Here is a 17408-nt window from a genome sequence, read left to right on the forward strand (position 1 = left end):
GTCATTCTTTAATTAATAAGGAAATGTTTGCATTGGTAAATTGATCCGTTATTAAATACTTTGGGACATGCTTTTATAGAAAAATAAATCAACTGTGACTGGGGAAAATCCCTATTGTGTTTTAGTCTTTATGGAGATTTGAATAAATGAGACATTTTGACTCTAATTTCCACTAAATTTAATAGACAACACTAAGACCATGAACCACTTATTACAGCATTAGTCCACTAGGGGTTGCTATAAGTTAGAAATGGGTGTTTTTTTTCTATGGACTTTGATTAATATTATATACTAAAATAACAACCAGTCAACAATTCTGGTTGCCAAGTGCACATGGATCTGGGAAGCATTCTTGCACTCTAGCTTTCCATCCATGTTCAACATAAAATGAGTTTTGTCTCTCTTTGACAATGTGCCAGAGCCAAAAAGGTCACTTGTGTCACTGAGGCGACGTTTCTGAATGCGACTCGATCACTTCATTGTTTGTGCCAAGAGCTGTAGAGTTCCTGAGAGGAAATTCAGCAGAAGCACAATGACACACACAGAGCTGCTACTGAGCATGTTTTCTGGAAAGTTTACAGAAATGACAGAAGTGCTTTGTTCATGCTTACTCAAAGCTCTTCTCACCATGGTTTGTATGCTGCTAATTATAATCAGCGTTATGTAATTGAACCAGGCTTGATAAAGACATCATGTAAACAGTCGTGTGCCATATTGATTTTATTACAAAAATAAAATACAAAGAGTACACAGCCAACTTCTTACTAACCCCTAATGTTAGAATTTTCCACACACTTCAGTGATTTTCAGATTTTTTCCCCCACATTTCACCATCCTTTATTTATTTATTTATTTATTTTGGCTTGATCTAAGTGACAGCAACAAAGAAAATGAACAGTTCTGTGCTCTTCGTCGACTGCTTCTGCTAAGTAACAAATAAGTAACAAAGAAATTAAACATGTACATGAACTTAATGATATAATGGATTATGAAGCTAAAATAGTCAGTTGTGATGTGTGACAGAAATTCTGTCCTACTTGTAATGGGAGTATCAGGCAAAAATGGCTTTACAAAACCAGACCCTTCAATCGCACGGCCCTCGGACAGGCTTACATAAGGACACGGCTCCATTACGTCACGTCTTCTCGCTGTCCTGCAAGGCGACGGTTCAGGTTTCAGTAGCTGAAAACTGGATAAACAAAATTTGAAACCGGTTCCAACGACAAGATGTGCTCGGGAGATCGACACAAAGCTGTGTCTCGTGTGTAACATGGCAGTAATGAAACACGGACCAACCGACAACGTGAAGTGTACATACAGACGTTAATAAAACCAACCGAGTCAGCACGAGAGGGGTACACAAGACTGGCTGTGAGCTGAGCTAGTCAAATCACTTTTTTGATTTCCTTCAGTTCCCCCTTTGTAAATGACAAAAGACACTTGATGTACAAAAGCATTTGTGTACAAAACGATCATAGTAGCAAATTATTTCTCATCTCTAAGTAGACATCTACGGAGATGAAGTGCAATGTGGATTGAGACCAGTATTGCTTGTATTGACAAATATGACCGAGCTTTTACCTTCCTTCTTTGCGTGCATAGTCTATAGTTAGATACAGTACAGAGGTGTGAAGAGATACAAACAAAAAACAAAGGGGGGGGGGGGGGGGGGCAGAAAGAGAGAGAGGTGGGAATTTTTTCTTGTGAAAGCATCATTGTGAAGAACAAGGCACAGTGAGTGTAAACATCACCATAGGATGTGTTATGGAAACTGAAGTGGAGTCAAATCAGGGCTAAATTCTTGGGAGAGAGAGAGAAAGAGAAAGAGAGAGAGAGAGAGGCACTGAGGGTAAAACAGAAGCCAAACTGCTGCAAGGCTTATATTTTATATATATATATATATATATATATATATATATATATATATATATATATATATATATATATATATATATATATATATATAAAGATTCACAGACTGTATTTTGTAATTTGCTGTAAACCTTTGGTAAAAGCACTTGCAGATCTGTCGCCACGGTTTCTGTCGCCACGTTTATGCTGTTTGGTGAAATGGGACCGGAAAGAGGGAGAGGGAGAGAGAGAGAGAGAGAGAGAGAGAGAGAGAGAGAGAGAAAGAGAGAGAGAGACAGTCACGCAATTCTCCCCATTACACACGTCTCCAGATAGATTCACAAATATTCCCACAGGTACACAGACAGAGAGAGGCAGAGAGATCATTGCACATCTCTAAATACATACATATATACACAAAATTGCAGAAACATGACGGCCATATAACAAACAACCATGATGCTTTCAGCAAATAGTGGCCTTAACATGTACAATCGTTTCCATATGCAAGAGTCGCATGAACCTTAACATAAACTAAATTACTTACTAGCCCTTTAAAAAAAAAAAAAAAAAAAAAAAAAAAAAAAAACCCATAGCGCCATACTGTTTGGGCACAATTTGCCACAAATTATATAAGGAAACCAAATGCTTCATTCCCTAAAAATAATAATAATGATCATTTAAAAAAACCAAACAAATCTCATTCAGATCATACTGCTACTCAGGAGGCATGCAATTTTGCATCTACACAACCACGTGCATCAGGAAACTTTTCTCAAGCCATCACAATCATTCCAATTCCACCAAGTACGCAAGTCCAATTCCACCAAGTAGAAAGGAAAAATATTGTATAAAAGATTTTCCTTTATTTTTGCCAGTAGGGGTATGTCAAAATTCTAAATTATCTCAAATATTTTTGACATATTCTTCTCAATGGTTTCACTTGTCTCAAAATTTCATCTTATTATCTCAAATTATTTCGGACGTTATCTGAAAGGACTGATTTGTCTCAAAATTTGACTTCTCAAAAATCTGATTTATATCCAGTGTTCGGTTTATTATCTCAAGGCTTTGACTTCGTAGCTCAAACAATTAACTTCTTATCTCAAAGTTTTGACTTCTCAAACTTTTTGACTTACTATTTGAAAATTCTGAAAAGCTGGCTTGTTTTCTCAAAACTCGACTTATCTCAAAAGTTTGGCTTGCTACGTTAAAATTTTTACATCAAAATGTTGACTTGCCTTAAAATCTTTGAGATAATAAGTCCAACATTTGAGACAATTTTCAAATTTGACATACTGCTGCTGCCAATAATAAGGGAGAAAATGTTAAGTAATTAGATTCTTTATTACATGGCAGAAATTATCCATATTCCAGAAACACGGAAAAATAGACACTACTGAAAGCACATACACCGCACCTTCATGTTTCCTGTTTGAAATCCCCTGAACTATAACCCAAATGTGGAGGAAAAAAAACAAAAACATTTTCAATCAATTGTCTACACCTTAGAGGCTCTAAACCTAAATTGGAATTTTCCAGAAATAATCCTAGAGTGCAGGAAACAAAAAACCCAGATTAACTTCTATGTATGGATTAAGATCCATAAAGACATTGGTGGGTTTTTAATTACTACAATGAGGCAGCACCACCAGTTCATCAACTGTATGATCAAAATGTTCTGATTAGCATTACAGTCACCTAGCAAAGCAGCTTCGAGGTGCGTCAAAACATTTCTTCGACTCTATTCCGCACCATGATAACAGACATCATCGTCTTCACAGGTTGTGAATGCACACAAATTATGCAAAATGATGCGATTAAATGAAAACAAGCCACCCAAACGATTCAATTCATCCAACCAATAAGAGAAATAAGAGCAAATGCTAATCATAGTCAAATCAGTGCACTCGAGTGGTGAAGCTGAAAGTGGATCGAAAGCGAGGGCGGTGCGAGAGCCGAGCATCGTTCTGCTCCGATTATACGTGCCAACATGTGTTTCGCGTGTTCCACAGGATCGTCGATGTCGGCGAGTCTTTTAAAGTGCAAGAAGCACAAACACACGGCTGCCTTCACCCTGCTGAGGAATTCGCATATGAACGGAAAATATCTATGAGTGGTTCAAACTACTTCAATGGGCCTCATTTATCAAACTGGATTCATTATTTAGTAGTAAATTGTTGAGAGGAGCATTTACACAAGAAATTCATGAAAATTCAGTCAGTTCAGAAAAACTTACCCACACGTATCCTACGAGAGCTCCTAAATCTACAGTAGCCGACTTGCTGCAGTGGCTGAACTGCATGACTGGAAGATTTAGCGCACACTGCGATTAGGTGGCCGTTCAGTCGCCATCTTGTTTTCAGCTCAGTGACCTTTGCTTTTTATGGAGTTTTGTGGACGTGCAATGAACACGCTTGTTAATTTATGACTGGAATTCATCATCATACAAACGTAAGTAAATCAGCTTCACTGAAACGTCTGCGAATATGCTGGGAGTTTTTCAGTTCGGTTTGGCTTACAAAAGCAAACAAACTTACTAAAAGATTGATAAATGAGGCCCAGTGCTTGCAGATAGCCAGCCAAAAGAGTGTATCCGGACTCGGTGCAGTCGTGCGGCACAATTCAAAACAAAAACAACACATCAATGCATCCGTGCATAAAACTCTGTCTGAAGCCCCTCAGATATGGGTCAGATTAGCAGCATTGGCTGAGACTCTGCTTTTCTGCCAACACCTCTCTGATATCACATTTCACATGGAGAAGGGCTACATGTACTCGCTTTCTCTCAGACACACACACATCTGTAGTGTATGTGCGATTACAGTGGAAAACCGAGAAAAGAATGTGAAACCCGTTTACGCAAAACTCACTTATAATGGATGTTGTACTGGGTGAATAAACGTCAGCAGTGCCAACACTGCTAACAAGGAAATCGTCGCATTTTACCGCAAAACGATGTCGGGGAATGACGTTACTAATTTTATTTCCAGATATGCCCCAAACAACAGGAAAAAAATCGTGATAACATAAAAAAAAATCATAATAAATCGTGACAAAACTAGCTCACCAAATTTTTTAAACGACCAAAGAGACCCTAGCCCCGCCCCGTTTCCAATTGGCTCACAAGCCGAGGCTCATAAATTCAGTGGTCAAACTTCGCCCAGATAAAGTCTGTCATGTCTCGTGTCCGTTCCCCCTCAGTGTTTTGGCTTTTATGCTGGATGACTTTTATTTACAATTGCTCTGACTGCTGCTTATCTGAAAAAACAGAAATGCGTAGTTTTCAGGTGACTGCCTTATAAAAATTGGACATGCTATGGCATAGCTGGCACCTCTGCTGTACTTCGAAAAGAACATAAACCCTGCTTACACAAAACTCATTTCTAATGGAAGCCTAAGGGCAGCAACGGATGTTTATGCAAAACTTATTTGTGTACACTCTCATGAGCCCTTCACGCTAAAGTAAATGAAGCTCTAAAAACTCGAAAATATTTTTTGTCTCTCCACTGGAGAAAATATTCACATTTATTAACATTTTAACACATTTTTTAGTAGAATACCACAACTGGCTTTAGATCGCCATTATAAGCAAGTTTCGTATAAACAGAGTTTTGTTTTGTTTTTGGTTGGGGGGAGGGGGGGGGGCTACACCTTGTTTGTTTCAATCACACACACATACACACGCTACAGATTTAGTAAAAAGGTTGAAAAATATGCCGAAGGATTCCTTTAAAGCAACTGAGTCACTTTACAAAAGTGGTATAAAATGTGAGTTTCCTTTCTCGAGTGGGAATTACAAAATCGAGGTTAAAAGTATTCAGAGTTATCATTCCACTTCCGGTTTCTTAAAACACATGCCATTTCTTATCAGAAAAAAACCCAAACGTCTTGCTATCATTAGTTATTAAACCCCCTCGGTATGTATTATGCACTGAATTACATTTATTTTGGTGAGAAAGCAATTGCCAACTGATAGTTTTAAAAACAGATGTTAACTTTACAGGCATATGGTCCAAGGGAGCTGAAGGTGAAACTGGCAGTGTCACTCCTAAATAAACAGGAGCAGCAGTCAAAATGTTCTTCAACCCATACACTGGCTTCAGACACAAACTTGGGTAGAAATGATTCTGGAGCGCATACAAAACTTTAGTTTGAGTTCGCTAAGGCTGCTTTCACACTAGGCCAGTGCATTATATTTTTTTTTTTTTTTTTTTTTAAACCTCATGACCAATCAGATCGCACGTTAGTGGGCAAACAAGAAAAACCAACATGGAGGACAGAATGCTGGTGAAAAATTTGTCTGGCTAGAAAGGAGTCACGTTATATCATAGCAATGTAATTCAACATAACTTGGGGATATTCACATTTTTTGGTATGCAATTTGGCATTTCTAATTTAACAGTAGCTCAAATTCTCTTAATTTTCTGCCTCCAATGTTACAGAGAAACTAAACAACCTCTTCTTACAAACAAAGCAAAAAACAAAAAAACCTATTGTGAAAGCAGCCTGATTAAACAGGCCTGGGTATTTTCCCCTCATTTCCACAATAAGGCAAAATCTTAATTGCGGCAACGTTAGCAATGCACCTGCTATCACCTGTGAAATATTGATGAGCAATATCATGCGCGTTCTCACTTCTATCTAAATCATTTAGTTTTGTAATAGTCTGAATAAGAAATAAAGAAAGCCGTTATATTGTGGCACTGCTGTATTGCTGGTGTGTGGTTAGTATCGAGTCAGTATTTTGTTGCATCGCCCAATCCCTATATAAGATACTATTAAGGGCGCTGTCTCAAAACACTGCGGTTTGCGTCGACTCTACCCTCTAGCATCTTCATAGGTCATGAATAAATGTGAACAAGCTGCTTCATGTATGCAAAGCACAGTATGTGAGATGGTGTCTTTCTGTGGTTCTCTTGCGGAAGGTATTCTTACGGTTATCTGATCTTCAGTGTGTGGCTCTGTTCCTGAGGGATGAAGCTCAGCTGATGTCAGCCCCACAGCTGTACTCTCTTTAGCAGAGCCTTGTGGGGGAAAAAAACAAAGCGTACAGTCAGACTAGTCCTGGTGCACTGTTTCAAGCTCGGTCTTTCAGCCTCCGTGCAAGGAAAGTCAGTGACCGACAGGCCATGACGCCATGGCTGAACTGAAATGTCATGTAGAAGAGGGGAAAGGTTTTGGGGTGGGCAGTGGGCCTCAAAGACAAGTGAGATTTTTGGTTAAGTGAAATGAGAAGGAGCTTCAAAACATGGCTCTTTATTTCTTCTCACTTTTTTTTCCAAATGTCTGGCAAAAACAAGAGCGCGTCGTCCCACTAAATACAAAAATTCCTTCTAGAAAAAAAACTAATTTTGTTATTGTTAATGGTAACATAAGAGCAACGTGCTTATTTTTATTCAGTTGTTATTAGAATGGCAAAACATGCCAACGTCCTGCCTTGTGCACTTCAAGGTTGCCTTACGGGTTGGCGGAAAAAAAAAAGAAAAAAAAAAGAAAGATGCTAACCATAACAAAGCCGTATGCCCTTCAACTTCAGGCAACGTTACGTGTCATGTGACTCACACCACATGATCTCCATCGGATGTTGGAGAGCGCGAGATCTCTTTGGGTCTGAGAGCCTCTCTCTCCGAGCAGCAGCTCCCACCAGGCACCTGACACATCCTGCCCTCTTCCTCTTCCATCCCGGAGCACTCATCTGTGTCCAGCTGGCACACGCACATCTCGATGCCCGAGTCGCCTGTCACATGCCTCCGTCTGGTGTTTAGCTCCTCCTCCAGGGAGACGTCCGGCTCTTCGTGCTCTGCGCATTCCGATTGGGCCACGGCTGCCGCGAGGTTCGGTTCCTGCGACTCACAAGCACCGTTCTCTGTCTGTGCCGCCTCCAACACCACGGCTGACTCAGAACAACTGACAGACGGTTGACCGCAGGTTGAGAGTTCTGGAGGATTCTCGGAATATGGTGGAGGAGGGGTGGGAGGGTGGCCTACTACTTCCTCGTAGTCAGGGAGCTTGCAGTCCGTCCAGAAGCCTTAAATGGAAAGAAAAGAGTGTCAGGTCAGATACCTGAGGCCCTTGGAGCAGTGAGGCTTGCAGAAGCACCAAGCTAGAGAAAGCCAGGACAGGGACACTACAAATATAACTTATATATATATATTACACACACACACACAAATATATAACAAACAACCTCTTTGTGTGCATTAATTTCACAGTAGGTCTGAAACCATTCTGGAAAAAGCCACACATCAACTTCTAACATCTTAAAAATACTTGATTTCTAAACTTTACATGCATGACTCCTCCCATGGTGTAACCATCAATTTCAAGCTCCAGAACACAGTGATACCTGAATAACATCAAACCTTTCAAATAATAATAATTTTAAAAAAAAACACATATTTGGGTAAACAAGGATGCCAATACTAATCTCAGCAAAACCTGACTAGAACGTTAAACTTTTTCAGATAACCATGAAATATAGCATTACACAAGAGACTCCATCCACGTCATAGACATATGCATTCATTACATATATAGGTTTCCCAACACCCTATGTGGTGAACATATATAGTGACTAAGAAGCCATTTGGGAGTCAGCCTCGTTGCGTTGGCACGGATTTTAAATGGATTCTGTTTCGGCTAAAAAATGTGAAATGAAGCTTGATATCGCCGACAGCAAAGCATTAATGTGGCCAAAAAAATAACAATAAAAGTGAAATGAATGAAAGTAGATGTGGGCAGCATTACACGTTACTTACCTCCATGAGTAACTCCACCCAAAGTGCCACTACATGAGATTAATCTCTCAAATAGAAAACATTTTTGGGTTCACCTACATGAGCAATTGAAAGAAATAAAAAATAATAAAATAAATAAATAAAAGAAAAAGCATATCAGGCCTTGAGAAGTGAGAAAGCTACTTGAAAAGTTACCAAATGCCGAGCTGACAAACTTACACCCTAATCAGCACAACCTTGTGATTCTCGTACAGATGTAATCAGTGCATAACAGTTTGTTCGGTCATTTCCGAGCCGAGGCTGCACAGCTAAACATTATAATGAGACGACGTAAACACGCAGATTTCCTCCTCCAGGAAGAGAGGAAAACAAAACCCAAGATCCTGCGATCAGATCACTGGTCAGAGCGTCACACTTACGCAGGTTGAGGGGTGGTGGAGAGATGAAGGAGCTGGAGGCTCCCTGATAGGCCATGAGGCTGATCTCTCTCTGCCTCTGTTCCTGCTGCAGTCGCATCTTAACGCGCCGGTGTCTGTATGCACAGCAGCAGCTCAGCATGATGATGAGAGTCCAGACCAGCCAAAACCCTGAACACACGCGTATAGTTTTTTTAAAAATTCCAAAATAAACCTCGTCATCAGCATTTCAGGTTATCTATAGAGCCATTCACACTACATATGCTTGCTCATAGGCTTATAATACTTACAAGCAAAAAAAAAGATGAAAACTACACACCTACAGATGCGTTTAGATTTGAGTAAACATTTGCAGAGCTCATGTGTACCAGTCTGCCCCAAGTTCAGCCTGACAAAAAGACATCAGAAAGCCATGAAGCAAAAACAAAGCGGGGCAGTGTATGACACTCACACCACAGCTCGTAGTAGTAGGTGCAGCACTCCGTCTCGCCGCAACAGTAACCCATCTCGCATCTGTACTTCTCATTGTTCACACCGAAACAGAACTCCTTGCCCTGTGAAATCATAAATAATATCAATATTCATATCAACACACAAAATAACCATGTTTACGTCACATGCGCGTTACCAATAATCTGAGAACTGCAAAACAACTCTAATTTCAGATATAATTCAATCAACATCAAACTAAGTATACATGAATCAATCAATAATCAGATTTCTGCTAGTAGCACCACTAGAAACAGTGATTTAATTAAACTTCCCATAATAAAAGGTGAAGCATCATTTCTTTGTAAATCAAGTTGCTTAAAGTATTTAACCTAGTTTACTGATAACATCATATTTACAAATATAGTCTACATTTAATCCAACATACCCATAGCATACGTATTACTGGTCGTTTGGTCAGAAGCAGAGTCATCTCCAAATTACTGTCTGTTAATGAGTCATCTTTCACTACTGGTAAATATTTATTTCAGAGGTAGCAAATGTCACATGACAATTTGTCTCACAGCAGTCTGTGTTTTAATATTACAAATCGAGACATACTGTAGTCCTCTTTTATGGAAGCCCATTATTATTATTATTATTATTATTATTATTATTATTATTATTATGACCTACTATCCTATCCATTAAAACAATGTCTGGCTTAGTTACTTATCTGAAACAGCATATGGAGTGAGATTTATTAGATATTATTTAGTAAATTAATCTAACTGTGATAAACTGTGGGCTGTTAGAGAGCAAGTCAAAATATCAATACATGGAAAAATAACTACATAAATATATAATGAGACACTAAGTCGGAATATAAATACCATGTAAAAACAATGAGATAATAAGCTAAAATAATACCATACTACCATTAAATAATTTATTATGTAGAAATTATTCTTCCACATCAACTTTTGTTTTGTTTTGTTTAACAGCTTGTGGTTTGGGGCTTCACCTCTTTTACAGAAAACTAATGATATTCAAACCCAAGATATCAGATTTACATGCTCTAAATAACCCAATTATTGGGCTAATATACAGGTGTCTTTATCTGATTTCTCAAACTAATAGTCCATCATATATTTAAAGTATCAGCGTATGCTGGTTACAAGACCACTTAAATAAACTGATAACCTCCAGATAATGGATTATTCTGCATGTAAACGCATTTATTGTGGGAATGTAAGCATTAATTATGAGGTACGTTAAAGATGAGTCATCCACTATAATGTATATAATATAATGCTTATTGTGAAGAGATATGAGGTTAAAAAAAATAGACAAAATAAAAAACAAACTGCTTTTGTACATACTATACAATAGAACAGGAGAAGAAATTTTTCTGTAATGTTTCTTTCCATTTGCATTCGAGGCAGGCTTTATACAAACACAATTCAAGTAAGGCATGTTTTAGTTGAGTTGATGTGTAATATTATTTATTTATTTATTTATTTTTACAAATGATCAGAAAAAGTAAAAAACAATAAAAAATAAAGGAGCACTAATCCAAAGGTAAGGCTTCATTTAAGTCTTGTAAGTGAAACTGCTCACTTAAATTTGAAAAACACACACAAAAGGAATATCACAAAAGTAAAATGACACATTTATCCAAATTTAGAGGGAAATTTTTTTTAAACAAACAAATGAGAAAGTCAGCTAGTTTCTCAGGAACTTGGCACATTCATTAATTAGCCAGCTCGCTAATTCACACAACGTTTCAAAGAAACGTTACTCGCCTTTATTATAACCGGCTTGCTAGCTAAACAGATAATGACTTTTTTTGTTGAAAGAATAAATAAAATTATAGCCAGCTAGAAGTTCAGCTCATTAATTTAACCAACTTGGAATGTAGCTTTTAAACATGAGCCGAATGTCAACTTTTACAAACGTCTATTTATAATTCATAACAACCGAACTATTGTTCACCTTGATGCTGTTACCGTTAGCCGGCTATTTCCGTGTGAGGCTAACACCGCTAGCCTGTATAACCGAGCAGGAAATTAAAAAAAACTTTCCATTAAAGACTAATAAATATACTGCGTCATTAAAAATACCGGCGGGGGGGAAAAAACAACTAGCTCAACCTCAATGTCATGTCGTCTTTGTCCGGTTAATATTTTAGCCATTTGAATTCCGTGCCCTGTTTCTTTTATGTCGAAAACAAAAACAGTGCACAATAGAAGGCCTGCGTCCAGCTGTGAGCCCGGAGCTCGAGTTACACAAGTCGCCGCATCCAAAGCGTTCAGCTCGGCTTACCTGCGCCAAACACGTCCCTGTGCAAAGCAAACCCACGACAGAACCCAACGTTTTCTGCCTCATCTTCGCTAAGAAAGCACCGGAAACCATGGAGATACGATTTTTTAAAAAACAACTAATCGGTAGAATAACCGACACAAACGTCGAGCAACATATTTTTGTTTCCAGTCGAGTCACACTGAGGCAAGCCCCTTGAAAGCAATACCGAAAAGAGCACACCGCAATTCGGCTGTAGGGGGCGACTTTCCCCCATGTTTCCACTGGTGACACTTTTCACATCACTCCTGAGGAGATTCTGAGAAACTACTAATGCTTTAATTATTTAATTGGTATATAATACTAGCCTTTTATATATATATATATATATATATATATATATATATATATATATATATATATATATATATATATATATATATATATGCCTTCATTTCCTAATTTACTGGCTTTATCCTGGTTAGAATGGAGGTGAATCCGGAGCCTATCCTTAGAACACTGGGAGCAAAAGGGGGACTATATTCAGAATGGGACACCAAGGCACTATTCACACACTCCTTCACAACTAGTGGTAATTTAACGTAGCCAATCCACCAATGTACCAGCATGTTTTCTGGAGACGTGAGAGGAAACCAGAGAACCCAGAGGAATCCAGTGCAGACATGGGGAGAACATGCAAAGCCCCACCCATTCAGTAATCAAGCTCAGGATCGAGCTGGGGACCTGTGAGGTAGCAATGCTACCTGCTGACCATCATTCCACTCTCATTCATCATAGATACCCATTTTATCCTGGGAACACTGGAGAAGAAGCGGGAATACACCTTAGATGGGACCCCATTCCATCGCAGGGCACCATGCACACACACATTCACACCAAGGGGCAACTTAGAGTAGTAAAATCCGTGTTTTCTGGGAGGTGGGAAGAAACCTGCACAGACACAGGGAGAACATGTGAAAATCCACACCTCAGAGGTGATTATTTTCCAATAACAGCACAGCCTGAAGTGCTTTATTCCTTTTACACACTACAGCTATTTACCAATAGACTCCAATTTGTTATGAATTAAAGAATGACAAAATCATAGATTTCTTTCTACTTCGAACAACAGTGATACACTATTGTTCCTTCCGTCCTAGACTCAGATTAAAGACATGCATATTTTATGGACAATAAATGTATATATGAACATGATATTTTATGATGAGACATCAAGCCTGAAAGTGTCACTTAGTGATGGTTAGTCATTTTGAATACTAAACCTACTAAAATGTCTATATTTTACCAGGCCTGATAAAAATGGCTGACCAAAAATAAATAAATAAATAACAATTCATACTGATGGTCTAGAAGAAGCAACAACGGCTGCTGTCAGTCTTTTATCTAGGTGTAGGCCTCTAGCCTACTTTGCTAAATAGGCTACAGATTATGCAGCTAGCTTATTACTAGATAGTTTGTTCTGTTGGCCTAGTTTTTGAAATTGTAGTTTTGATTTTTATATATTAGTGTCGTTCAAAATAAATATAGTGCTTTTAATACATGGCTGTCAAAATAATTAGATTTTGTGGATATACATTTTTCATCGTCTGTTAAATGAAGAAAAAAAAAGAGCTTGATATTTTGATGTGTATGGCCTTTTAGACCTTATATGCTAGACATTTTCTGGTTCAATTCAGTAATTGTACTTTGTTCATGATCTTTTATTGTAGTCTATATAGAAAGCAAGGGACTATAGTGTATACTAAGCAAAGACTAAGTTTCAACAATATTCTACAAAAAACCTTGATGTTATTGACACAGAATTGCGATAGTGTTGCTGTGGTCCAGTCCCTCAACACAGTATCACAAATCAATATGAGTGATTTCACATAGAATTGACTGAATCATGATATCACAGTGATTTCTTTTGGAATCATATTATGATGTCACTACCAAAATGCCTCATATTGAGTTGATTCTGCCTCTTGTGAGCTATACATCACAGTCCAATCCAGTTCACTGCACAAAACATATAATTCAGACAAAACTACACCGTCCATATGCACAATACAGCAATTTCTTGCTCCTGCATATACAATAAATCAAACGCAGGCACTACAACTATTCAATTACCCAAGTTCTCACCTTGTTTACCGTGATTTACCACAAAGCGCTGGCACTTTCTCCCTGCACTAGCCTGGCTTTCATCAGGGGCCATAGTAATCTGCTCGGGATGAGTGCCCCAGCCTCTTATAGGACATTTACATACGACCCCCTTTCTCCCAAGCCCTCTAATAGATGCCCAATAGCATTTGCATTTATATAGCTCACTTCATAGCAACACGGTTTGAGCGCTTTGCTGTGTTAAAAAAAACACAAACCTGGGCTGGCCTTGATTCACACCAATGGGCTACTGGCGTTGTCTCCTTTTCTCCATATGCAGCTTGGGGTTTAATAAGAGAGAGGTCTGATTGAGAGAGGGAGGGCAAAGGGACCTCAAGGTGAATCTACCCTCAGCACTCAAGAAAGACAGATGCCCAGACAGAGGAAATGGTTTATTTGCATAGCTGGGAAAAAATAAAATTGCTCAGGAGGACAGAGGAGCAGAAAATACTGTGTAGCTGCAAAACCAAAAGGTGTTTTGATGATGTCAGCATTGCATAGGTCGTTGCTGTTTGTTTTTTAGTGATGATGCAGTGAAACTTTGCTCTAGTGAAAATATTTCTTACTAACATTGTTATTATTATTATTATTATTATTATTATTATTATTATTATTATTATTATGCAAGGCCAACCCATTTGCATCCTAACAGCCAACTCATGATTGCATCATGAGTTTGTCTTATTACTCTAAAGCAACTGAAGATGCTGAATTGCGCTTTTTTACTTTTTTTTTTTTTTAATGATTGTTGAGAACAGATTCACTCTAAATGCATTCACTACAGATCAAAACAAAATGCTCTAACATTTGGGCTGAAAGAGGATGTTAGAGACGCCCACTGAGGGGGTCGACGGACTCCAGCCGTGATCAATCCTAATGAACTGTCTATGATTGCCAAATAAAAGAGGGGGCAAAGCAATCAAGAAGTTTCCTCTTGTACGAATAAGCTGGCTGACAGCAAAAGGCGCTGAGGCCTGCAGAGCTCAATAAATCACAGGACTTTCATGCTTCCCACAGGCGTACTTGTGAACCTCCTACGAAAGGCAAGAAAAGGCTGATGACCTGGGAGGGAACCGAGAAAGAGATATCCTATGTCCACCACCGTAATCAATGTTTCCACACACTACAGCACTGACATCTACATAGGAATCCCACAGGGCTTGCGGACGAATGGGGTGACAAAATCGACATAATAGGCTACCGTGGATATGAAGGTCACCAAATGGAAACAGGCAGGAGAGGAAATTTCTTAATTTGACCAAACAGGAAAAGGCGAGAGTATTATTTATTACAGGCAAGACGAGATTTATATGGGGTCACTTATTAATTTATGGCTAATAGTTTTACATACTGTATAAGCAGTGAATACTGCAGCTTGGTGGTCTCTTATTATTTATTACCTTTTATGCTAAAGCGCTGTAAGAATTCTTGATTCTGATTGATCAGAAGGTCTTGATATCTTTTTTATGACAGCAGCTCTGATAGACGTTCCAGCTGTAATAAAAATTCCAGTCTCATATTAATACTAGTTCTAATACATTATCATATTCCTCCACATAATCTAAAACTAATAAAAGTGTGTTGTTATTTAACACAGAAAACGTACAATCATCAAATTAGTAAAGCTTCCCGGAAGGAGAAGTTTATTTCGCATTTATGGAAGGAGTCTCCAGTTTCAGCACCACAGGAAAGTCACAGTAACAGTAAATCGATCAAAAGTGCAACAAGAAGAATAAAACATTTTGGACCTTAACTCTACTCCGCATCATCTGCATTCTCTTCATCACACCATCTCATCACTGATTATTTTCCTATAACAGCATGTTTTATTCCTTACATATTGTACACACTCAGAAAATGTTATCAAGTTAAGAGCTTCTTTTGTTGTCTGACCTTACAACAGAGTTATTCCTTATTAGAGCGGGTTCTATGTCGAATCCCGTTTGGATATTCCTATTAACAATTCCTATTAACAATAGTCCAATGAAGAACCCTTGAAGAACCTTATTCACTTTAAGAACCACTTTTTCTGCAAATATATTTGGCCCTGTATGTAAAGTCTTCCTAATAACAATAGTGGAGAAATATTTATCTGAAATTGTAACATAACTGAATATCTTATTTCAACATTTATATTTGCTTCGCTTATTTTTTTTTTTCTTCATAATGTCTCATTTCATACCCTGAATCAGATATTTAATCAGACATTAGTGTATAGCATAATTGTGTTCTACTGTCTTGGTACTTGGGCATCTTTTTCACTACATACTGTAATATGTCCTGAAACAGCAAAATATTAAAAAGCAGTTATTTGTGAGGTTTTATTTCTTCACTGCAATCATTTTCCTCATCATTCATTATACTGTACATTCTCAGTTATTATGGTGATAGATGCAACACTACAAGATAACAAGAAAACTACTTATGCACACTTATTAGCTACAGATAAAGACTCTAATATGTATTCCCCTAAAAACAAACAGGTAATTGATGTTGTTTGTCATAGCAGGAAGCACTAGAGATGAGACAGGGCTAAGATAAACACTCACCCTCACCACGAGGTGGTGCACCTGAGCCTGAGCCTGAGTGTCAGGACTTGAGGACAGAACATGAAAGATGAAAGTCCTGTAAAACTCCCTGAATCCTTTTAGCAGGTGAAATTCAAACATTGCAGATTATAATATGTAATAAATAAATAAATTAATTAATTAATTAATTAATTAATAACAACAACAACAACAACAATAATAATAATAATAATAATAATAATAATAATAATAATAATAATAAGTGTGTGGATGGAAGAAAATGTTACAGAACGGGACGAGAGAGAGATAAATAAGTCGCAAGGGTCTTTGGCTGTTCATGTGAGGAAAGTCTTAAAGGATCTAGATCTATGCAACCTTGAATTTTACACTTTCACACTTCACATGTAATGTTTCACCCTTTTTTTTACATTTAGGCTTCACATGTAGAGCGAATGGTTTTATTTATTTAATTTTTGCAAGTGCTTATTTTTATCATTTATTTTCACATGTACATTTTTTTTTACATGGGTGATGTATTTTTATTTTCCACGTGATTTTTTCCACATGTTTAATTTATTTTTACATAGTAATTGTTCACATGTATAGTATGTGGTTTTATTTTTCACATCATTTTCTCACATGATTAACTACTTTACGTGTTCAGTTTTTTTCTCATCTATTGCATGTGGGTTTTTTTTTTTTTAAACACATGTGATTCCCCTAACCCTATCCCTACACCCCCCCAAATTTAAATAAATAAATAAATAAATCATTTACTTTTCCATGTTAATTTTTGTCATGTACGGCGTTTTTTTTTTACTCCACATAATTTTCTCAAATTATTAGTTTTTAATAATTGTTTTCCTATGTAGGGCATGTAGGGCATTTTTTACTTTTACACGTTATTTCTCTGGCTTGACAGGGGGAGAGAGCGAGAGAGACAGAGAGAGAGAGACAAGTGGGTTTTTTCACGTTTTTCC

At 37.8% G+C, this 17408-nt stretch overlaps 2 protein-coding genes across 3 annotated transcripts in view; both read right to left on the bottom strand.

The window, feature by feature from the left end:
- LOC108259741 (uncharacterized) overlaps window positions 1–17408 on the bottom strand; it is a 109734-nt gene that overhangs the window by 22112 nt on the left and 70214 nt on the right. The gene's annotated exons all lie outside the window — the stretch shown is intronic.
- Window positions 706–11983, bottom strand: wbp1 (WW domain binding protein 1). Of its 2 annotated transcripts, XR_001811117.3 has the most exons (5): window positions 11762–11983; window positions 9459–9561; window positions 9011–9178; window positions 7360–7882; window positions 706–6878 (listed from the first exon to the last, which is right to left on the bottom strand). XR_001811117.3 is itself a non-coding variant. In XM_017460422.3 (4 exons), the coding sequence occupies exons 1-4, from the start codon at window positions 11849–11851 to the stop codon at window positions 7413–7415; spliced, it is 831 nt and encodes a 276-aa protein (XP_017315911.1). In that variant the 5' UTR covers window positions 11852–11983; the 3' UTR covers window positions 706–7412. The 2 variants fall into 2 exon arrangements, 1 of the variants encoding a protein (XP_017315911.1); XM_017460422.3 differs by having other exon boundaries at window positions 706–7882.

Source organism: Ictalurus punctatus, chromosome 28 (assembly GCF_001660625.3).
Source record: "Ictalurus punctatus breed USDA103 chromosome 28, Coco_2.0, whole genome shotgun sequence".
In the NCBI taxonomy this organism is placed as follows: Eukaryota; Metazoa; Chordata; class Actinopteri; order Siluriformes; family Ictaluridae; genus Ictalurus; species Ictalurus punctatus.